The sequence below is a fragment of the Sinohyriopsis cumingii genome, chromosome 11 (genome assembly GCF_028554795.1).
Source record: "Sinohyriopsis cumingii isolate HCF-2022 chromosome 11, ASM2855479v2, whole genome shotgun sequence".
In the NCBI taxonomy this organism is placed as follows: Eukaryota; Metazoa; Mollusca; class Bivalvia; order Unionida; family Unionidae; genus Sinohyriopsis; species Sinohyriopsis cumingii.
The window spans coordinates 30,520,030-30,545,102 of NC_142971.1; the positions used below are offsets into that span (position 1 = coordinate 30,520,030).

General features: G+C 36.0%; 1 protein-coding gene across 1 annotated transcript in view; it reads left to right on the top strand.

Annotated features, from left to right (window-relative positions):
* Positions 1-22,130: 22,130 nt before the first annotated feature.
* LOC149787843 (MAP kinase-activated protein kinase 2-like) overlaps positions 22,131-25,073 on the top strand; it is a 38,366-nt gene continuing 35,423 nt past the window's right edge. The window contains exon 1 of the mRNA XM_089974062.1: positions 22,131-22,389. Within this exon, the coding sequence (XP_089830188.1) occupies positions 22,237-22,389 (153 nt within the window). The 5' untranslated portion in view covers positions 22,131-22,236. The remainder of the gene's footprint in view (positions 22,390-25,073) is intronic.

A 25,073-nucleotide genomic window follows, 5' to 3' on the forward strand; every position in this document is an offset into this window, starting at 1 on the left:
TATCTAGGACACTAACGGGTTGTCATTTTTGATTTAAGATTTCTGCGAAAATTTTATGTGGAAAGGTAAGACGAGAAGATGGTGAAATTAGCTTTTGTTTTTTTTATTTAGTGTAGCTCAAAGTTTTGAGTATGGTTGTAAATTTTGCAGTTAAATTTTAGACTTCATCTGGTAATTGATTAGAAATGATGCCATGCGGTGTTGCAATTGAAACTCCAGATTTGTCTCCATTGTTTCCCCGAATTATATGTATACAAAAACGTATAACTACGACAGGAGACTCTGATTCAATTTAAATTATTCCAAAAAGAGAAGATTTGCTGGGAACATGTTGAATTTGCCAAAATCAAATATTATTTTGGAGGTTTTGACAACCATGGTTGTGATATTACAATACTACCGATGTTGATTTTTGCTGCTTCTAAGTGAGGACAAGTTAAAAGGTGAAATGAAGTTGGGTTTCTTAACGAAAAAGATCTATTTTCTTAACGAAAAAGGTCTGGTATTTGGGCCTAAGCACTTTATTATATGCCGCGTTAAATGCATTAGAAGTTATTTTGGTTTACTAATAGCTAGTTTTCTTCGACTTAGATAAAGTGGCAGAGAATCTGTCAGGTGGCTAGTTCTAAATACACCCAAACAGAAGTCAAGTCCATAACTGTGTATCGGATTAAGCATCTGCAGTTGTAAAAATGATCTGTCTTAATAAAGACCCAAATAAGAGGAGCAAGACCTTCCGGTCTGCTTCCCAGTCTGTGTTTGCCACCACTAGTATCAAATTCATAGTTTTTTACAATGGTCTCATAAATGGCTATTAAGGCAGAAGAAAAGTTAATTTATGGTTAAATAAAACGAAAAATATTTTGGTCTCCACCACAGAAAGAATAAGACAGCTGTATAGAAAGAGCTTATTGTCATCAGTAATACGATGCAATAGACATAAGTGCAAACAGTTAGTTTCCGATTTCGAAAATTTTTATCCGCCCATTTCAGAACTTTATTTATGCTTATCTATGAGTTGACGTTTAGTAGAATGCAAAATCTTTTATCTACATCAGGTCAGAAAATCAACATATAATGAATAGTAAATTCCTGGATTAAGACATGTCACTCCGCTGTTCATTTTGATGTTGAATAAGGTGGCTGACAATATGCAACCCTGAGGTAAACCCATCTCCTGAGGATATCTTTCAAACAATGGTGTTGTCTTACCTTAAGGCAAATTGCAAATAAAGTTAGACAGGCGACCCCTTAACATCTTTAGCTGAATAGGCCATTCATGGTCCCTTTCTGCCGTGTGTCAATTTTTAAAAAGTTTATATAAAGCGAAACATATTCATTACAACAATACAAAAGAAAAATAAAAGACATGATGGACTTAAATAAAGAAACAAAATATACAAAACAAACACTTAACACAAAATGTATGAACAATTATGGACTACTATGTCAGAATCACTAGGGGCAATTTACAACAAGGGATGTAAAAATATAAAGTTTTGCAGGAATAATAGACGATCGAGTTCTTGTGTCTAATACACAACGAATCAACTATTATGTTTTGACCGAATTATAAGTTATGGCCGATTCGGGAGGTCGCGGATTTTAACCCCGACCAAGCCATAACAAAGACTTATAAATTATGAAAATGGTACTAACTACTGCCTCGCTAGGCGCCCAACATTAAGAGATTAGTGTTAGGACTGGTTTGCCTGGTGTCAGGATAATGAGACTGGGTGGGAGATGATGCTACGTGCTTGCGGCAAGATGACCCAGTGCTAAAATGCACTATGAACTGACACAGTGCAGACATCGTAGTGATATGACTGAAAAATTGTTAAAGCCACGTTAACAATAAAACACACACACACACACACACACACACACACACACACACACACACACACACAGAGACATGGACAAAGAATGAGACAAAGTATGGTGAAAAATCAACGCCAGAAATTGTATCCTGGTAGATTTATGCAAGGAGGTTTTGAAGGAAAGATGATGAAATAATTGTGTATCGGGATAATTGACATCAACAACATCATCACCATCAACAACAACAACAATTACAATAATAATAATGATAATAATAATAATAATAATAATAAAATATAATTACTTGTGTAGACATTAGCGCAAACTTTGTGCTGGGTGAAAAATTAATGACTGACTAATTTTGACAAGGCTGCAACAGGATAGTTAGATTTGTTTGATTTAGCCAAATTTCCTATGAAATTTTAATTGCAGTATACGGTATCGTTACTTACGCGTGCGTTCTATGTCTGTGAACATATGATAGAAGTAATCGGTAACATCTCGAGCGTCTCGACTGAATGTACATTCGAGTTGAAGTGGTTGGCGACTTTCGCTTTGATATTGTTGCGAATATGGCTTACATGATTATTTATTCGCTTTCTGAAAGCAATAATTTCGCCAACATATTGAATGGCACAGATTTTGCATGTTAGAAGACAGGTTGTATTATTGGCTGATTGATCGTGTAGTTAAAACTCCTATTGTCGAACTTCTAAAAGATTTGGCCTCGGGCACATGTTTGCAAATTAGGTAACGCTTGTCTTTGTAATGGTATGTGCCTGAATCTGTGGTCTTGTTTGAAGTTATTCTGGCACGTACCAGATTGTCCTTGAGATTTTGAGGAATACGGTACGCATCCATACGAACTTCTTGAAATATACCCTGGACACGTTCCGACGATTCAGAATGATGCCAATGCTTGAGTATGATCTATTGTAGGTTTGGGGGATCGGGGTGAAAAATTAGCTCGAAGGGGACACGCTTTGGTTTTCTAAGGTTATATTTCAGGCGTATTCTTCCGTCGATAGGTCTAGTTTTATTAATATCATCCTCTAGGTAGCTCCTTTTGTATCCTCTCCTCTTATGATAACCAGTGAGCTCCCCGAGTCTCTTTTCGAAGGTAGCTGGATTAGAACATATGAGTTTGGTTCGAAGGCACATACCGTAAGGGAGATTTGTTTTATTACGTGCTGAGGGTAGCATATGGTCGGGAGTTTATGCTGGTGAGAGTCAGTAGGTTTAGGATATATTTCACTTTCTATTTCCCCCTCCAGAAGGGTAGATGAGTATCCAAAAAGACACTGGACCTGTTCATGACCCTAAGGTAAATTTAATCGTAGGGTGAAAGTTATTCGCGAATTCAAGAAGTATTTTGAAATTGTTGCCTGTTTCGTTGAGAAGTGTTTGCTCTAATGATTCCATAAAGATAGTGGCATACGAAGGTGTCATTTTGGTACACGTTGCAGTCGGTTCATTTGAAGGAAGTGTTCATTGTTGAATACAAAATTGTTAAACTTGAGAACATGTGTTAAAAGTTTGATAGGACGTTGGAAGAGATAGATCAGATCGATTATCCCATGCTTCAGTGCATGATGTGATACCTTCGCCGTATGAGATGTTGGTGTATAAGGAAAATACATCCATGGTGACGAGGAGAGTGTTATTTGGAAGGTTAGTTTTGTTTTGTTTTTGTCTTTTGTTGACATAGTCCGTGATATCTTGGATATATGAAGGCTGTTTTTTCCACGAACGGCCAAAGAAGAAAATCAACGAACTCAGTTATTTTGTTGCAGTGGGATAGCTTTCTCTGGAGAGTGTTTGCCTCTCTGCGTTGCCCTCTTTGTGTATTTTAGGGCGTAACTAAATCTCGCTGGTTTTGAGTCCACTGGTACGAGGTAAATTAGTTTTTTGTTATCAATGTGTCCTATGTTATGCATGTATTTTAATGTCTGACACAGTTTCATCGTGTTCGGCTGTTTGATCATGACTGATTTATTTTGTAAAATTTATCGATGTAGTCAAGCGTAGTCATGACAACAAGACATGACCCCCCTGTCTTCTGGCTTGATGACAATATCTTCCGTCTCGCGTATTTGTTTTTTCAGCGACTGTCTTTCTTGTGGGGTTAAAGTTGTCCTTTCTGGCATGCCTCTGTTCATGAGAATTCATCTCATTTTCCACAACGGACAAGAGTGCCACTAGAACTGGAACTTTAATAGGGAGTGGAATATAATCGATATTTTGGCGGGATCTGTGAGACTCATTGGTAACAATGCTGGAATCTCCAGGATCGACATCAAACTTTTCTTTTAGTCCCATTCCTCGCATCTTCGCTAGCCAAGGTGCCGATATGATAACACTATCTACACTTTGGCGGATCGAACATATATATTGGTGCTTTGTCCTAGCGACATCCATTGGATTACATGAGCTGCCTCCCTTAGCATGTAGTGCATTGCTTGCGTGGTGCGTTGTACATCTGCCGAAAATAGTGGAGAAAATTTACATGAAAAGGATACTTTGTAAATTTAACATCAAAAGTATGACAATGTACAAGAGGTAAGCCTTTATAGGTATATTTGAGTGAAAGGTATGTGTGCGAACACGGACCGGCAGTTGACTATTGCTTAGTTATCAGTCCATTCAAGTTGTTGTGTGTTCCCTTTGTCCCGTTCATGAAGGAATAGCGTTCAAATTTTAACAACGTAGTTTTGATTGGATGTTATGGTTTGCCGCCGCATCCAATGAAATTCACAGACCAGAAGTACAGAATTAGCTGGTATAGGTACGGTTATCATATCGGAATCTTGGCTAGCGAAGATGCATTCATCGTGCAAAGTCTACTTTCAGTTGCAGTACATTGTACGTTTTCGGCCGGAGACAAAAGTTGAAGCCCCTGTAGAGGAGGCTTATGACAGTCACACAACGTTTACATTAGTGTTGACATTGCGGGCTGCCGGATTGTTTATATATATATATATATATATATATATATATATATATATATATATATATATATATATATATATATATATATATATATATATATATATATATAACGGAGGGGTGCGGCAGACAAATTGCTACATGGTAACACCATCTAACACAAATATAATCATTTAAATGAATCTTTTATACATTTTATATACTATTTTTTAAAAAGAATCTGACAAGTTTTTAAAGTTTATTGAGGATTGTACGTCTAGTAACTAGGATCCAAAATACTTGAAAGATTTGTAGCTAGCTATCACAATTTGTAAACGGATCTAGTTCGGTGGGAAGTCACATAAGGCTTTACGGTGAATTGGTCTGTTAAGTGTTTGGGACCCAAGCCATGCACAACCCTTCCACATTATGCATCATCTATTGTTTATACGCCGTTCAGATATGGGGCCCCGAGTGGCCGAGTGGTCTAAAGCGCTCTCCGTTACGGATCATTGCCATCTCACCTCTGTCTGCGTCGGTTCGAGTCTCGGATTCGGATAATGTGAGTATGTGTGAAAGCTTGCCAGTAGCTTCTCGTGGGTCGGTGGTTCTTTCCGGGCTTTTTCCGGGTTCTTCCTCCACCATTGATACTGGCCGCCATGTATATCCTATCGTGTGCTGGAAAATGGCGTTAAACCACACAACACCAACACAGTTCTGATATACTTTGAATCAGAACTGAGTGTACCAACATTGTGAGTGCTGTAATGAAAACACGTTATATATTTTGTGAAGTTTATCAATATAAATATTTGGCACACCACACAAAACCTTAGAACAATGTTTTATGTTGTAAATATTGAGAATGTTATCAAGATTTCACGTGTATGGATTACAATAACAGAAAATATATCAGAATCCCAACAGATCTATTTAATTTCCCAATTTCTTTCTGTACTTGCTGGGTTGTTTTTTTTTAAAAAAGTTCTTATTGTCGAAATTAATCAGTGCCGGAGTATCAAATAGGCAGAGTGGGTACCGGCCCATGGGCCCCACGCCTTGTAAGTGCTCCGCGACAACGGATCAAAATAATATTGATAAAACAGATTAGGAGATAATTTGCATGGGGAATTTGTCTGCCTCAGGGCCTTCATGTAGTTTAATCCGGCACTGAAATTAGGAGAAATCAATGTTACTATGTATTTAGAAGAATCTGGGTATGAAATGAAATAAATTCAATCTTTGGTTTCTCGTGCACAAAATATATTCTAATGGTTTCGGTCAATTAATTGATGAATTTATAAATGCGTCCTTCAAATTTTGAATGAACTTAAGGTTTCATCTACTTTTGCATTACGTTATTGATGCTCAGTTGTGTAAAGGTGAGCAATACGTTGTCGATACTCATTTTGTCAAGTTGGCATTGCGTTGTTGATACTCAGTTTGTCAAGTTGGGCATTGCGTTGTTGATACTCAATTTGTCAAGTTGTTTGGTATGATTGCTTTGCATTAATCTAGTTGCTGTTACTCCGTCTGTCGAGTTATTTTGTATGATTTTTTTGCATAAATCTAGTTGCTGATGCTCAGTCTGTCAAGTTGTTTTCGTTTGATTGTTTTTCATCAGTCGAGGTGCTGATGCTCAGTCTGTTGTTTTTGCATGATTTCTTTGCATCATTCTAGGTGCTGATGCTCAGTCTGTGGATTTTGTACGATTGCTTTGCATCAATCTAGGTGCTGATGCTAAGTCTGTTGATTTTGTATGATTGATTTGCATCAGTCTAGGTGCTGATGCTAAGTCTGTTGTTTTTGTATGATTGCTTTGCATCAATCTAGTTGCTGATGCTCAGTCTGTTGATTTTGTATGATTGCTTTGCATCAATCTAGTTGCTGATGCTCAGTCTGTTGAGTTTGTATGATTCCTTTGCGTCAGTCTAGTTGCTGATGCTCAGTCTGTTGATTGTGTATGATTGCTTTGCATCAATCTAGGTGCTGATGTTCACTCTGTTGTTTTTGTATGATTGATTTGCATCAATCTAGTTCGTGAAATGACAAATTTTTAGGCATTTGGACGTGATGGACGTTTGGACGCCATTTTTAAGAAAGAGAGAATAAAATAGAAACATTGTCTGTATAAATGTGGCAGTACTAATGATTTATTAAAATGGTACACATTTTAGGTCACAAATTACAGTGCATCTGTGTATTGAACTCTCCTTGATATCTCAATACTAGATATGTTTTACCTGTATTCCAGGTGTAACAGTTATGTGTTCAGCAGAGTCAGTTTTAGATTTTTTTCTTTCAAAGTTGTTAACAAGTCACTATTTAGTAAATAGATAACTATTTCACCCATGTTATTTTTATCTACTGAAATGTAGAAAATGTTTTCTTTTCTTCCAAAACAGTTAATAAACTTAAAATCCTTTAGGGTACTCGTTCAAGGTAAAATTATTTACCACTACTTTCTATTTCATTCAGAAAAAAAAATGTGTAAAACTGGTTGCCCAAATATTTAGTTTAAACATATTTTATTGTCACACTAGGATACAATGGGATTGGGCACAAGTTCTGACAATAATGTACTATCTTCTTTCCCACGACCTATAGTTTCTTTGTCGTCTTTCCTTTTTCTTTTCTTGTCGATTATCTCATTTAAAAGTGTGCTATCTTTAGGCTTTTTATCATCGCCTGCTGTTAGGTGAAGTGAAGATACAAGACACGTGTCTTAATTTCTATTCTTTTTTGGCTCCTATTTTTTAAACCTTTTTTTTGGGGGGGGGGGTGTCCAAACGGAGAAGCGTTATACTAAACTCTTTTATGATTTAATCACACATGTTCGTAGAAACTCCCGCATATCGATAAGTGGTACGTATATGCCTATATTCCTATCATTATCTACTTAATTAAAACGTTAAAACGTACCGAAATCTGATAGCGTAATTAGATCTTTAACGTTACCAACTAATGCAAATACATTCCACTACAATCCATTTATCTCTGCAATACTTTTTTCGCGAGCAAGGCATATTTTCCTTTTTATAGTTTTGTTAAATGAAACAAATACAGAGATTTAAATAGCTGCTAGATGAAATGTTTAAGTTGTGAGCCAGTAAATGCTGGTAATCACGCCATGCAAGCATACTTTGTACATCGTACCTTTTATACGTTTCGTTACTCCATCATATTTTTGTGCCGGTAACTCTCTTCATGATTCAATTAAAGAAGGATGGTCCATCTGAAATCGTAAATTTTGCTTCATGCATTTCTCGATTCCTTTGCACACTTTATTTTCATCTGTATCTGACTTAAAATAGTTTTGATCTCAACCCACAATTGTTTATATTTCTGTACAGTTTAGTTCATATCTGAGAACTCCAACGACATGTTTCGTTTACTTATGTGATTCCAAATAATATATGGTTCTTTTGAATGTCACTGGCATGTTAATATTTATCTTGTTTTTCATGTCATTATAAAACATATGTGTAACACATATGCACAAGAATTTTATTTATTATAAGTAGATTTTTCCAGGTATTGTACTTGCTAACTTCGCAGAGTTTTCCATCTGTGTGCCAAATATCAGGTTATGTATCAGTTTGAAGGAATCCTTTTCAAAATCATTAGAGGCTTTTGTTTCAAACTCGTGTTGATTTCTGTTATTGGTCATATGAGATAACTCTATGCAAGTTCTTAAATTTTAAGTTCACTTGTTTACACAACTGTAGGTTTCTACAATAAATTTTCCTTTGTTTTTCAATGTATAAAATAATTAAGGTACAGGAGTATTTTTCGTTATTTTCAAATGTACCAAATAATTTAGATATTTAGATGCAGCTGGTTTGATTGATTTTCTTTGTTAATTAATTGGTTTGGAAATTTTGACAAATCATCTATATTAGGTACAAAATTTCTCAGGTGTTAGATGAAATTCCTTGGAGTATTCATGCATCTCTCCAGGAATCTCCAAGTTTACTTCAGGCCCCCAATATCATTAATTTCCCGAATGTTTAAAAAATTTCTCCAATTAAAGTTTCTTTATTCTTTGTCCATCCGAAGGTTTTTACTGGCCTATATTGACAGATCGCCTAATCGTGCACAGTGTTGGTCTTTAGGTATATAATTAACGATTGTGGTAATGACTAGTCGTACCCTCCATCATCTTTCAGTGTTCCATCTTTGTCTGTACTGAATTATTGATTCGATGTAACGTGTCTCTGCAGTGTCATAATAATATGTTTTTATTCCACTCTCAATCGTCATGAACATAACCTAATCCAATAAAGTTCTACACTTGATACAATTAATGGGGCTTTTGAGCAAAACCGAGTGGACTGTACTCAGGGCCGGCGCTACCATATAGGCAAACTAGGCAGCCGCCTAGGGCGCTGATTTCAGGGGGCGCATTTTTTAAATTTTTTTTATTGTTTATAAATTTTGAAATTGATATTTTCCGGGGTGGGGGGCGACGGAATGTAACCTTGCCTAGGGCGCCAGATAGTCTGGCCGGGTCTCACGCCGGCCCTGACTGTACTAATGTCCTGGGTCAAATTTTTTAGTGTTTCATACAGGCATTTCCGAATGCTTCAACTATGTCGCTCATCATTTATGCGTCCTTCTCGTGGAAATTACCTAAGTAAGTTCAGTTAAAGCATATAACCGTCACGCATTTTTTAATTATCAGCTTTCACTGATGTGCAAATGGGCCAGATAAAATTAACTTTTTAAAAAAGTGTTTTTATTTAGTTTTCTTTCTCATTGATCATTGGTGATAATAGGTCGCACATAATTATGTTATACTTATTGATATTCAATTCTCGCAATTTTACCATGCTAGTCGTAAAAACTTTAATACAGTTGGTAGCTCGTTAAACGGCTTGTATTCTGTGTGAATTGGTTTGAAATACAAAGAACATCATAAGGGAACTGGAGTAGGTGTATTTAAAGACCACGATGAATTATTTCATTTCCATATTCTTAGTCAACAGAATCAATACATGTCTTTGACATAATGAAACTCTCTCAATATAAGTGAATGACAAAATGAACTTTAATCTGAGGCCGAAACTTTATGAAATTACTTATTTCATGATTTCTACTGTGTTACATTCTTTGCAACATAAACTTTTATGTTCGGTTAATTTGTAGGTGTCTAAAATTGGAAGTATGTCTTTCATCTGTATATTTGTCCATTTGTTCTAAATTTGGGATGACAACACTCACCAGAGATCCATTATATGAAAGTAATGGTACTTTTCTTCCTACTGTTGTATCACTCTGAAGTGCTTGATATATGTCACGTGCCTCCCCATCTGTATTATTTTTAATACTGGAGAAGGTGGACAATTAAAATTTAAATAGCTCCGAACCTCCAGTTAGTGATGCCGACGGTCTAGGTGTAGAAATAACTCAAGGTGAAAGGTATACCAATTCCATAAAATATATCAAATGTATTAAACAATTTCATCGACAAATACAGTCAATAAACATTTCACGGTTGCCAATTACTGTCTCATCAAAGGAAATAAATGTCCAAAGTGAGAGCGTTTCCCGTCAGTGTTATCTCTGTTGCTTATCTGTCCGCCCCTTGTTTCTCTTTCGGTATTTTCCCTGAAGTACTTCCGGAGCCGTCCTTCTCATACTTCCGGTACTATCTATCGCGTACTTTTTCCGGCACTGTGCCTCCACACAAACTGCTAACGTCACAATAACGCCTGTCACGTGGTCTTCACGGGTCTACCGTCTCTCCGATCCTCGTTTGTCGACTCTACACCCACCTGGAAAGCTTCCTGTGGAATTAGAATGGACAGAGACATTTAATCGTGTCTCCTATATCTAATCTCAGGAGAATTAACCACACCTTTTATTAGAATAATGGCGAATAAGTTATCAGGTCAACTCACGCCCTCACATCTAAATATTCCATGCACGCTTTGTTCTATAATATTTGTGCTATAACAATAAAAAATATTATCACCTATTTCGAATACATGCTTACACGTCCCTAATTGTTAACTTCTCGATTAAGTAAACTATCCTCATCAATAGTGATCATACGCAATTCATACCCTACGAATTATAAAGACACAAATACCTAATTATATATGTACATAAGTCCATCAATGAATAACTCTGCATAATTCACAATAATAATAATAATGAAGACTTTGTATAGCGCCTAATCTTTAGAAGCTCTAAGCGCTTTACAACGTTAGACAAAACAACATAAGAAACATGTAGACTGATATGATTACAAAAAAAAAAAAAAAACCATGAAATTAGAAAACATAAAAAACATGCTGAAAATATTTATGGTAGGAAACATTATTAGGTTGCAAAGAATGAAACACAGTAGAAATCATGAAATGAGCAATTTCATAAAGTTTCAGCCTCAGATTAAAGTTCATTTTGTCATTCACTTATATTGAGAGAGTTTCATTATGTCAAAGCCATGTATTGATTCTATTGACTAAGAATATGGAAAAGAAAATAATTCATCTTTATGTTTATTCTTGCAGTCGAAATAAGTGAGTTTTAAGAGCACTCTTGAATGTGATCACTGTATTTTTGTGTCTAAGTTCAGTAGGCAATTCATTCCACGTTGCTGGGCCCTGGTATGCAAAAGAACGTTGTCCATATGGCCTCGTTTTCATAGTGGGAATAATGACTGGACGATTGTCGGAAGAGGAGCGTAAGTATCTTGCTGGTGTGTACACATTGGTGAGGTTGGATAAGTATGTTGGACTGGAGTCTGTCATTGAAACGTAGCACAGAGAACAAATTTAGCGTTTGATTATGGATCGAATGGATAGCCAGTGTAGGGTAGAGAGCAGCGGGGAGGTGTGCTCTGATCTTGGTACTCTAAGTATGATCTGAGCAGCTGTGTTTTGAACCTTTTGAAGTTTTTGGAGTAGATACTGATATGAACCAGGCAGAAATGAGTTACATTAGTCGTCTTGAAAGTATTAATTAACACACAAGTGTTTTACTGGCATCAACTGAAAGATATTTGCAAATGGAGCTGATGCGTATCAGCTCAAGATATGTAGCCCTGCATATGTTCATGACATGTTGGTGCAGTGTGAGAGTACTGTCCAGAGTAACACCTAGGTTTCGTACTGACTGTGTGAATTTAATGTTGATGTTGCTGATATTTATTGTTTGAGGTAAATGATGTGAACGAGAATGTCGTTGTGTTGTGTTGTGAATGAGAAAGTCTTTGTGTTGTGTTCAGAATGGTCTCAGTTTTATCATCATTCATATGCAGCTTGTTACATGTCATCCATGATTTCACACCATAAATGCACCTCTCTACACCTTGGATGGTAGCATCAACTTCAGTTGGGTGGCTAGATTTGTATATTTGGGTGTCATCAGCGTACAATTGGTGAGACACTGGATGATGATCTATGACACTTGAGAGCGACTGAGTGTACAGAATGAAGAGAATAGGTCCAAGAACAGACCCCTGTGGAACACCACAACATAGATCAACTGAGCTGGAGTGTATTCCATTTGCAGATACAATTTGTTTCCTGTTGACCAAGTAGGACTTGAACCACAGTAAGGCTATATCATGAATGCCAAATACATGCTGGAGACGGTAAAGTAATATATATTATGGTCTATTGTGTCAAATGCTGCAGACACATCAAGGAGGGCGAGGACTGTAATCTTTCCGCTATCCAAAGCAGAGAGTATGTCATTAACTACTTTTAGAAGAGTAGTTTCATTACTCTGGCAAGGGCGATATGCAGACTGTACATTGCTAAAAAGACTGTTTAAATACAGATGAGATACCAGCTGGGATAGAACAACCTTTTCTAGGATTTTTTTTATATGAATAGGAGATTAGAAGCTGGGCGGTAGTTCTTTAAATCGTTTTGGTCTAGTGTTGGTTTCTTCAGCAGAGGCTTTACAATGACAGTTTTGAAAGATGATGGGAATTCCCTGGATGAGAGATAGGTATTAATAACATCAGTTAGTGAAAGCAATACTGTATCTAAGAACCCAAACAGCAGTGATGTTGGAAATGGGTCAAGTTCACATGACTTTGGTGCACTCTTCATCAGGATTGTACGTACGAAATCCATAGAGACAGGTTTGAATGCTGCTAATGGTTGTCGCTGAAATTATGTGTCTCAGTTGTATGGTGACGACGAGTCAATTGAAACTGTGTTGTCAGTCTTATGTCTAATGGTTTGTACTTTGTCACGGAAGAAATTTGCAAACAGGTCCGGAAGGTCGACTGGAGAGAAGGTAGTTGGAAGTGGTGTACATTTTTTCTTTAGCATTAGCTTGTTAGTAATCTCAAAGAGCTCTTTGCAGCTGGAACTTTACATGCTCTTAGTACTGTAGTGGGCTGATTTCACTGCATGGACTATATTTGTGACATTCTTCTTAGCGGCTTCATAGATTTGCTTATGAATAGTGAGTCTGGTGGAAAGCCAAAGCCTCTCAGCTTTACGGCGGTCTCTTTTAGCAGTGCGAAGCTGATCCCTAACACTGCCATACCATGGAGAAAACTTCTGAATTGATAATCTGCACTTGGTAGCTGGAACATGTTTGTCGAGCAATGAACGTGGGCAGTTATCGAGTTGTTCTGCTGTAGGAGGTAAGCAAGTTGTTAGGTTTGGTTGGATGTCATGCATTAGTTTGGTTCTAGTTATCATACAGAGGATTCTTTTAGTAGCAGATAAAGGTGGAGGGTTAGGGACTGATACGTCAAGATGGCATATAATGCAGAAGTGATATGATGCAAGTTTGTGGGATACCACTGAGGACCGTAGAATGTTATCATCAGGTCTATGAAGAATCCAGTCTAAAATGAGACCATGTTTATGGGTGTGTTGGTTAACTGACTGTTTGAGGTTGAAAACATTAATGGAATCTAGGAGTTTTTTTTAATGTGTTTGGGTTTCCGAGACAGTCAAAGTGAAAGTTGAAATCTTCAAGAATAATCAGGTTGCCACCTTTGAATTTCCATACTCCAGGAGATTCTGAAACTGCTCCAAAAAAGAGATTGAGTCAGCTTTTTTTTCTACTAGGAGGAGGGCGGTATAGGCAGGAGAAAAGAACGGACTGACCTTTGCTCCAGTGTGAGTGTGCTTTGGACTAGTTCAAACAATGTGTTGTAGAAATTGAAAGTTGTGGTGTAGTTAAGACGTTTGATCATGGAGTTCTTTGTGATGACAACAATTCCACTTCAGCTACTCGTACAACTTATATTTGATCCTTTCTGGCTTTCGTTTCAATTTGTTCGTTTCTTTATTCTGTATTCCTTTTTGAAACTAATCCTTCTCTGCAATTAATGGTGTCACTCTTGCGCATTCTTCTAACCCTTTAATGCGTAGTTTTGAACATTCAGTGATATTTTTTAATGGATATTTTACGTTGTCCTTTCCTTTGCTGGAATGTGTGATGTGATTTGGATTTCTAACGTAGCTTTAACAATTTTTCAGTCATATCGCTACGATGTCTGAAGTGTGGCAGTTTATAGTGATGTCTAGCACTGGGGCATCATGCCGCAGACATGTAGCATGATGTCCCACCCAGTCACATTCTGACACCAGGCCAACCAGTCCTAACACTAACCACTTGATGTTGTGCGCCAAGCGAGGCAGCTGTTAGTAAGTCTTTGGTTTGACTCGGTCGGGGATCGAACCCACGACCTCCCGCAACCGAGGCGGACGCTCTAACCACTAGGCCACCGGAGCGGTTGCTGGAAGGGTTCGATTGATTAAATATTTTAAAACTAGAGAACAGGAATCTCTCGTATGTTTTTGATATTAAATGCGAACCCATTAACCTATTTTTCCGTCCTCTAATTTTCATAATCCATCCAGCAATAACTTCAGATTGAAAATAAATATTGTGAGGAAATATAGTCAGATTTGTTCATCTTTACGGCAGTAATTTTAACTTCCTTGTTGGTTAAATGGTTATGTAAAGTTTGTGACAGTCGGCTAAAGGTTGTGTGAGGTAAACAGCAGATGGACGGTTGTGTGTTTATTTAGTAATTAGACGGTTGAGTCGGCTAGTCTCTTCAAAGGGAGTTAAGCTCTTTGTGTCGCTAAAAAGACCAGATTTCTGCGCTCACATCTACGTGTGAAAAAGTTCAGCCCAAGCAATAGCCGAATATCAAACGAAGCATACCAGCCAATCGGAATCAGAGGAATTTTAAAAAATGTATCGGTAGGAGAAGTTAATCTCTCAGACAGACAAGGGAAGAATGAAATATCTAGCCATACCTGTGTAACTTTTATCAGTGGTTTCGTGACCTTTGAGAAGGGCGGAGTGCAACTGAACTACAAGGAAGTATCAAAAACGGTTATGGGGAAAGACCACTCCGAGCGAACGAGATTCGCAAAATAGGCGAGAGGAATTGAACTGAAAAGAAATATGGTGCTTCTACAGTTAGGAAATATCTCAGCTAAATATTTGTGTTAATATTCGTATATAGGAATTTAATAGATTGTGCATTTTAAAGTCTGGTTAATTTATTAGGACATAGAAAATAACAGATCGTAAAATTATATGGGAATATTACATAGTATTTTGCTGAATCTATTAATTGAATTGCAATGTGTATTTGCATTATCAGTATGTATACTAAGAATTATAAGAAGGAGACAGAGTTGATTTGTATGTATATGTCTTTACGTATTTCTATCATTCATTCTATAATTCTTAGGACACAGGTAATGCGAATGATTACCGTAACCACGGTAGATTGCTGTGTCAATTGTAACATTTAGACGATGTGTGCGTGTGTTACGGAACTTCGTAAGTAATACTATTTGTATGTAGGACAAGGTGTGTATGAAATAAGTAGACTTTAGTGTGTGAGAAGGTCTGTTAAAGTGTTCGCCATTTGTCTGATGAGAAGTATGCGAGAGAGTGGTAGATTACGAAGATTAGTATAGGGAGTTAAGGAATTACGTCAATTATGTTTTCTATAATTATGTTTTCTATAATTATGATTTCTATAATTATGTTTTCTATACGAAGCTCATAGTGTGCACGTAAGAAAAGGCACTGAACTCACAAGAGAGGAAAGGAGAAAGTACAAGAATCAATACAGAATGAATGCAGAATGAAAGAGTGCAAGAACTAGCACAGGACGGGTGTAGGAGAAAGGAGAAATAGCACAAGACGCGGCACAGAACGAGTGCGGGAAGGAAAAACAAGGGAGAATAGAAGAAGAGAGAAACAAATGCAGCAGAGCACAAGGGATTACTCGCTGAAAGGAGGCTCTCTCAAATTAGGGCGTTAACTCTCATGTGATGAAATAAAGAAAGACATTTGTTAACAGGCCTATTAAGGTATTAATTTGTGAGTGAAGTGTAGTTGATTATATTCAGAAATTAACTGAATAACTTTATTTATTAATAATATTGATTAAATTGTTACATATTTTATCTGTAGTTTTTCATGTATTTAGGCTGTCGGCATTGCTGACTGGAGACTCGTAAGTCATTTAAACTTTAAATGTCCACCTTAGTCATAAGACTGTAGAGGAAATGTGACAAATATCAACCACTGATAATTTTTTCCTCTAATTCATCAGCACATTTTTTTAACGAAACTTCATACACGCAATTATGATAATCTGACAAAATGACTTTCCAGCCATAGATGTTTCCTCACCTTCCTCAACTCGTTTGCAACCAACATTTATTTGGAAAGAATTCTGTTTAGTATTCATCAATTTTTTATATATTAAAAAACAGTGTAATTAAGCCACTTTTATTAACTTACTTAAACCTATTTGTACAATTTTGCAATTAAAAGTATCACTGGATAAGATTCAGTAATTTTTAGTCACATTTACTATCGTTTAGTACTTTATTTCTTTTAGATAGTTATATAGTTATCGCGCTTACGCAGTGTTGTCTTTTCCACGTTCTAAAAAAGCTTTTGAAATCTAACAACTATGTGAAGAAGAAAGTAAAAAAAACTTCCTAATTTCACGTAAGCAACAAAAAAAAAAAAAATACAAACAAATAACATCTGAAGAAATGTGCAGTATTTTATCAAATGAATTTAAATTTCAAAGAGAACAGTTGGAAACATTGTTTTTAAAGCTGGACAAATAAAAATAAGTTGGCGTTATTGTAAGAGAAATGGAAAGAAAGATGAAGACGGGATTTATGCAAATTCCGAACAAATAAATAATAACAAGAACAGATGGAGTAACAATGTTCGGAACAGTTTAAATTATATGTAGTTCGTTTTTGTTAGTATCTGTTAAATTATGTATAAATCTGAAATATTGTCAAAGCAACCAACTCTTCAACACGATGTTTCGGCGACACATTGCAAGCTATTCAACATTTGAGCAACCATTTCTTAGCAGAAATATGATAACAATATGTTCAGAATGAATATTTAAACAGTCATTTCACTTAAGCACGCCTACTAGTTGAACAAAATCAATTTGCTCCTTTCGTTCATAAGAACACATACGTTCAACTTTGTTTTCGTTTCAAACATAAGAACCTGAAAATTCAATTAACAATTTGTTTTCTCATCCATTTGGCTATGAAATTTATTTTAAGACTTTTTACTGTTGTATAGTCATATTTGAGAGCTGTGCCATTTGGGTAGTTTTAGTTAAAAGAAGAAAAAACAAAAAACCCACATTGTTTTCCTGTGTAATAGTTACGGAACGATTAAATCAATGCGATATGCAAAGACAGCATCCATAAAATACATTTAAAAAAAAATGCAAACTTCATAAAACATTAATCTCACAATGTTTGATTTGTGTTTAGGCCGAAGATACGTATATACTGTTACCGTGTGAAGTATCGGCGGAATATGCTTTCGGATAGGGTATATGTACACAGCGACCATGTCCATACTTAACCGTATTTAACTTATACTGCCGACATACGTTATTTTATAACAGGACCTTTACGCTCCATTATTTCCTTTCGTCTTCATTTTCTTCCATTCATCCGACATTTTGTACAAGTATATTAAAAACTTCATTAACAGCAGCATTAATGCATTAAAAAGACAGGCCTTTTTTAATAATGACATGATGGAATAATATAAGTTACTTTTAAATTTAAAAACAGCTGTATGCAAGCTAATAGACGCTGTAATGTATGACAAACTATGCCACCGCGACCTCTACCGTGTGATTCAAAGTATTTTTTCCTTCTTAAATGACCTGAAATAGATGGGGTGGGATGGGTGGGTACAAAATTAGAATCTTTCAACATTTCGACTACAATGTCAATAGTCATAAATTGATTGAAAATACAAAAATACCATTGGCAAAGGATATTAAAGTAAATAATACCAATGCCGTAAATAGGGTATTTCTAATACCCTCAGTGGAGCTATTTCCCCTTTTAAAATAAACAAAGAAGCAACCTAAATTTTATGTCCGTTATTCTGCTGGGAATCGATCATTACTCCCCCTTGTTATTTTCAGATATCGTTCTTTCGGAATTCAGACAGATACCAAGGCTATCTGGTCAGCAAAACATGGCAGACCATAAATAAACCTAGTTTCTTAAGATTAATGTACTTCCTAATGGCTATTCGATCCTGACTCACATTAACAGCACACGAGACATAACAGTTCCATTCTCATCTCAATTACACAAATGAATGAATGAAATTCGTTATATGATTTCACTACGCTATTTTCAGCGAATGTACACATTCAAGTCTTTATCATACGTTAAATCATCTAAGACTGGTGAATATAAACGAATTCTCGTAGCTCATATCAACTAAATTAATGCATGAAATCTTAGAATACCTAATTCCTATACAAACAAGACGACAACTTCAACCAATTGGTCAGACTTATATAAGAAGATTATTGTACGAATTCAGATGAACTCAAACACAGTTATACTCATATCAAGAAAATTGATCTACGAATTTAAACAAATAAATTCATGCAAATATAAGCAAATAAATTAATGCAAGTCATAATATTGGTTTCAACAAACTACATGAAATTGACGCAGATAACTCGTGCTTCAAGCTTTGTTTGCTTATACCGCCAGAATTGTGTCCGTTGACTTTCCAAACATCTGGCCCCTTTAATAAATGTTTTACGAGAGAATTTTTTCCAAATTTACTCTCGGAGTCTCTTATATTTTCACTCTAGCAGGAAAAATGCACACTAATTAGATTTTTGCAATGGGGCAATATTTAAACCCCAAGGAATTTCGTATGGGGAAACACCCCACCCCCCACAATTTAGCGTAACCAATTAGGATGATATATAGTTACCGCCTTTTATAACTAGGCGTCAAAATTCGGGTCAGCCTGACCTCTACTTTCCCGAATAACTGTTCTGGAGAATTTCAATTCTGACAGTTCCGATATGAACTCGAAGTTAGCCCTGTCCCTAATAGTCTGTCTGGCTGCTAACTAAACGAAGGCTTAAGTAAGAATCACGTCTTCTCCCGATACAGACATTAGAAATCATGGTAGTATAGCGATTTAACGAGCGCCTGTCCCCATAAATTTAATTAATTGTTAATGCGATTTTGATAGATCGACAGAAATTTGCATCCTTACTATATATATATATATATATATATATATATATATATATATATATATATATATATATATATATATATATATATATATATATATATATATATATATATATATATATATATATATATATATATATATATATATATATATTGTTGTTGTTGTTGTGGGGTTTAACGCCATTTTTCAGCACACGATAGGCTATACATGGCGGCTAGTATTAATGGTGGAGGAAGAACCCGGGAAAACCCCGGAAAGAACCACCGACCCTCGAGAAGCTACTGGCAAGCTTTCTCACATACCCACATTGGCTGAATCTTAGACGCGAACCGCCGCAGACAGAGGTGAGATGGCAGTGATCCGTAACGAAGAGCGCTTTAGACCACTCTGCCACTCGGGGCCCCATATATATATATATATATATATATATATATATATATATATATATATATATATATATATATATATATATATATATATATATATATATATATATATATATATATATCCTTTTAAAATTACGTCTTTTGATTAATCATGCAGAAATAAAAAGAGAAACAAATGTATTATATTCTTTTTAAAGAATACGCATAGCATACACATCAATATAAAGTGCCACACTGCAGACATCGTAGCGAATGACTAAAATTTTAAAAGCTAGGTTAAAAATCTAAATCACACACACGCGCGCATACAGTTATGAACATTCCATTTAACGTGATTGTACACCAAATAATAATATAGATGTCATAATGTTTCTCTCACGCAATCAATTCATTTGCGGCAGCCTTGAGAGTTTCTGTGATTTACGCATTGGTACAATCCTTGCATCGTTTGCACTTCAAATTATGCTTTCATTTTTCCTTTTCATTTCCCTGATCTCCACAAACGTTACAGAAATCTGTAAAATTCGTAAAATCATAAAATAAAAAACATAGGAACAAGATCATTCATGTTGCTATCTATTTAGTAATTTTGTTATGAATTTGTTGGCAAAAATTTGATTATGAATCATTAAAACAGCAACCGGCTTTTGTCCATAGACCCATTTTTTCTACTATACACTTACACGTTAGTTCAAATTTGAAAGTTTACGCATGCTACATCCCAAATCATTACGAGTCTTTGGGTATTTGAAAAGTTCAGAATATTTTCTTATGCCCTTTTTTTCTTTGAACCCGTCCGTAAGTTTAATGCCATTAAAAAGACAAAATAACGTTCTAACACGGTATTTGGAGCTTCTTGTTCAGTACGCCGAACTCGTGCAGATAATATAGTGAGTTTCTTAACAAATGTTGAAGAAGGAGAATAATCCTTCTACTGTGCAAAGAGTATATTGTAACACCCTAGCACTCTTAGGGTACTCTCCTATTAATATAAAAAATATTACTTTTATTATAGAGAAGTATCGTTCTGAAGTTCAAAAAAGTTTCCGAAAGATGGGTCGAGCATCTGTTGACGGCTGATAGCCCCACCACCACTACCAACCCCCACCAGCCTCAGCTGAATCACCAAACATCAACTCGCACGCATGAAAAGAGTGACCAAAGTCGTTTGAATGAGATCGTTCGCAGATGATGAAACATGAATTTACTTTTCTTAACTCGACACAAGAAAATTAACAAAGTTAGGATCCGTGAAAACGAGCAGAGACCACAATACGGCGTGCTCCCCCTATACCCCTTCATATCAGTGTCAAATTGCCCCCTCCTCCAAAAGATGGGTCTCCTGCCTGGGGTGTATACAGTTATACCAGCTATATGCAAACAAACCCAAATACACAAAATATATATTTGCATATATAACCATGCATTAAAAAAAATAAAAAGATGTAAAATTGACTTAAAAGCGCGTGAACTAAAAAATAAAATATATGCAGCTGCTGGCCAAATACATTAAATTCCAAGATCTTAAAATATAAAGCCTATTTTGGCAAAATAAATTCTAAACGTAAAAGGTAGAATCATAAACGCAAGAAGCTACGAAATACAGCAAGTACAGCGCTCAGAAACAGCAAACAATTTAATAGAATCAACTCGACACAGTCAAGCAAATATATTCACAGGGTCCACAGCTCCAACTTCTAATCTTTAAAAAAAAAAAAGTTCTACATGTTAGATGCATTCATCTTTGTTGTTCCTCCCTAGAGCTTTGGAGACTTGAAAAGGAATAATTATTTTCCATACTTACTTGCCCTTACCGAAAAATCGAGGATGTGTTCATGAATAACATTAGGTTACAAATGGCCTGTTGGTTTAGTAATTTGAAAACGGATGGATCCGTATCTTCTAATCTTTGCAGATTCTATCATTGGCAGACCAGAGTTCAAAATATTGTAATGAAGATTCATGCCAAATTCTGTAGTCATATACGTCCCCAAACACAAGCACGTCGTTTTGAAATAAGTGTATTTTTTCTGTCGAAAAGAATGTGTTGCCAAAATAGTTTATGCTTGTTTAACCAATATATAACATATGCGCAGAGGTATTACGCTTTCTTTAATTGTATAAATTCTTTTAGATTTTGTTTGGTGTGTTACAAACTTGATTTTTAAAAAAGAAAAATATTCACAGTTTTGTTCACATGATTCACAAAATATTTCGTATTGTCACGATACGATGACATATCTGACTGAAAATTATTCCACTTTTATGGATTGTAATAATTTAGTAACCTTTGCTTGAAGCAAACGCGTTTATTAAGAAAAGATTCGTTTTCAATACACTTCACACGTTCAACGCGCGACGTACATCAATGTCCACATAAAAAAGAAAATTTCACAATCCAGAGGGGTGAAGAAACGCCAAGCCTTGTTACTATATTTAGAAAATACATCATCATTTGTGACGTAAATGTGTAGACGAACAGACAGACGGCCATTTTGATTGCGTTAACACAAGCACGGAGGCTCCAACTCATGAATACATAGGAAACAACCCTTGCGAAGTCCACAAAATGATGGGAGAAGGCTACTCCAGGTCGCTTCAGCCCAAAAAGGCTCCAATTAGTGCTGAATACAGAGTGACAAACAGCGTTTTAGGTCTTGGGATAAACGGAAAGGTGGTCGAATGCTACTCAGTCAGCACAGGAGAAAAATTCGCCCTGAAGGTTCGAAACGGAATACCACTTTTGATAGCTACTTTAAGCAACTTAAATTTATTCTTCTATACTAACCCCAAAGTTCACGTATTTAACATATGTGTTCTATCATGTTATTACTTTAATCAAGCCACTCGTGGCTTAGAACCCGATTGATTTGGTACGAAGTACCATGGTATCCGGTTTCCAATCCAAAACGTACATTAGTCAAGATCACTGGTCACTAGTGGCTGACGCGAGCTAAATGTTGAAAAAACCCACACAAAAAAAAAAAAAAATAGTCTAAAGGGAGAAAAATTTATACCAAGTGACATAAGTTCCTCAGATTATTCATGTGATCTGTTCGGACACTGGACATAGTTGACATAGTAAACATTATGCAAGATATAAGGTAAGAAACGTTCAAGCACTCCCTTCTACACATTACCCTCGATCTCAAACTGCAGTTCCTGTCCAAGAAGACACAGTCATAAATGTATGGTTCATTTTGCTCCTTATATGTTTTTCTATTCTTCCAATTATTCTTTACTTTTCTGATTTGCATCAAACTGAAGTTACAGGCTTTGAACATAAAAAATTGTGTGAATTTTGCCTGCTCCAACACATGCTCACCTAAAATATATTGGTACATAGAGATATGTGACTTTAAGACACCTTCCTTCACAGTGTTTCCCTTTACCCTCATTTGCACTTCAGAGACCCCCACAATTTTAATCTGACCACCAGTTTTTATACCAAAGTTTGTTTTTAACTCAGCCTGACCCCCATTTTTGATACCAAGGTGATTTTTGACTCATAGTCTTGCACCTCTAGGGGATACACTGCCTTCATTGATCTGAGGACAGTGGTAGATGTAAAGGTAAGGTTCTACTTACCATTCATTCGAATAAACTTTTGGAGTATTGTTCTATGAAAGAATTACGTGTTCACAAACTTCTACTCCATTTGAAATCCATCAATACAAAATTCACAGGCCTACCTGGTAGAGCAGAGGTGGGCAAACTTTCCAGTGCAAGTGCCGCATACACAAATTTACACCTTGTTGCGGGCCGCATAGTTCATTAAGTAAAATAATTTTAGGTTTTTCTAAATAACATTAGAATTAATTTTCAGTTGTTAATATGTTAATATTTGAAAATTTAAACTTCAAAAGAAGCACATTTATTTGATAAACAGAGTAACATAAACAGAGTCAGTGCGCATGATGACTTGTTCCTAGGCCGAATGAAAACCCTTGGCGGGCCGTAGTTTGCCCACCCCTGTGGTAGAGCATTGGCTTCAGATGTTGATGTTTGAGGGTTTGAACCCTGGCTGAGTCATACCAAAGACTTATAAAAATGGTATTAGCAGCTGCCTCATTTGGTGCTTAACATTAAGAAGTTAGTGTTAGAGCTGGTTGGTCTGGTGTCAGGATAATTTGGCTGGGTGGGACATGATGCTACATATCTGTGGCATGATTTCCCAATGCTAGAAATCACTAGAAACTGCCACACTGCAGACATCATAGTGATTATGACTGATTTTTTTTTAAAGCTACATTAAATATCCAAAACACACACATGCACACACGCAATTCACTATATCCTGAGTGAAGAGCACTCTTGTGGCACACATAACTAAGGGTCTTTACAGTTTCTACTTAAAGTAGTTAGCAAATTAACTAATTTATTAGACTCATTATTAACTTTACTTTTTTCTAAATCAAAATGGTATCTGTTGCAATAATATTTATATTATATAGGAACTTTAATTTATCTTTGTACATACCAATGGATTGTACTTAATCATAACTTTGTTGGGGTGGGCTAAATTCACACAATTCTTATGTTTTGGAGCCTGTAACTTCAGATAGGTGCAATGCAGAATAGTAATGATGGTTTGATGAATATAAAAATGTCAGTTAAATGAACCATATATTCTTGGTGCCATGTTGAACGGAAATAGTGGCCTGAGATCGAGAGTCAGGTGAGGAAGAGAATGCTTGGAAGTTACTTACCTTATATCTTATATAGCATGATAGTATCCAGCATCAGTATGGATCACAAGCATACTCTGAGGAGCTTCTGTCGTTTGGTATAATTATTTTTTTCCTCCAGGCCATTCAATTTTTCAACATTTAATTTGTGTCAGCCATCTGTGGTGAAGATCTTTTATACAGAATGCCTCGTGTTGAAACAAATTCATGATAAAAACCTATATAACAAATAATGAAACATTTACATGCTACAACCATTATAAACTTTTGTACACTAATCATTATGTACCTAAAACAATATTAGTCCTTCATTGACCGTCTATTTATGACAGACAGGTCAAAGTCTTACTGCTTGAATAAGCTTTGCCATGTTGTCAGTACTTTGGATAGTGACAAGGAAATCAGAGACAATTTTTTCTAAAAATTACTTATTTGTCAGCTTATATGGAGTGTTTCAAGGCAGGGTTTGGTTTGTTTCCCAGTGAATAGCTACATTATTCCAATCATAGGTTTTTGTTTAACCTGGACTGTAATAGATTTGTAACCAACCCATAGAACCATTGAGAACTTTGTTCATAGCCTCAGGACTAAAAACTGTTAGTGGCAGTTTGTTAGCCCAAGGATAGTAAATTTCATGTTGGACTAGTAGTTTTCATAATTAGTTGGATGGCTTGTTAAAGTTTCAGTTGATGCCGCCATTTAGTAAAATTAAGATAAA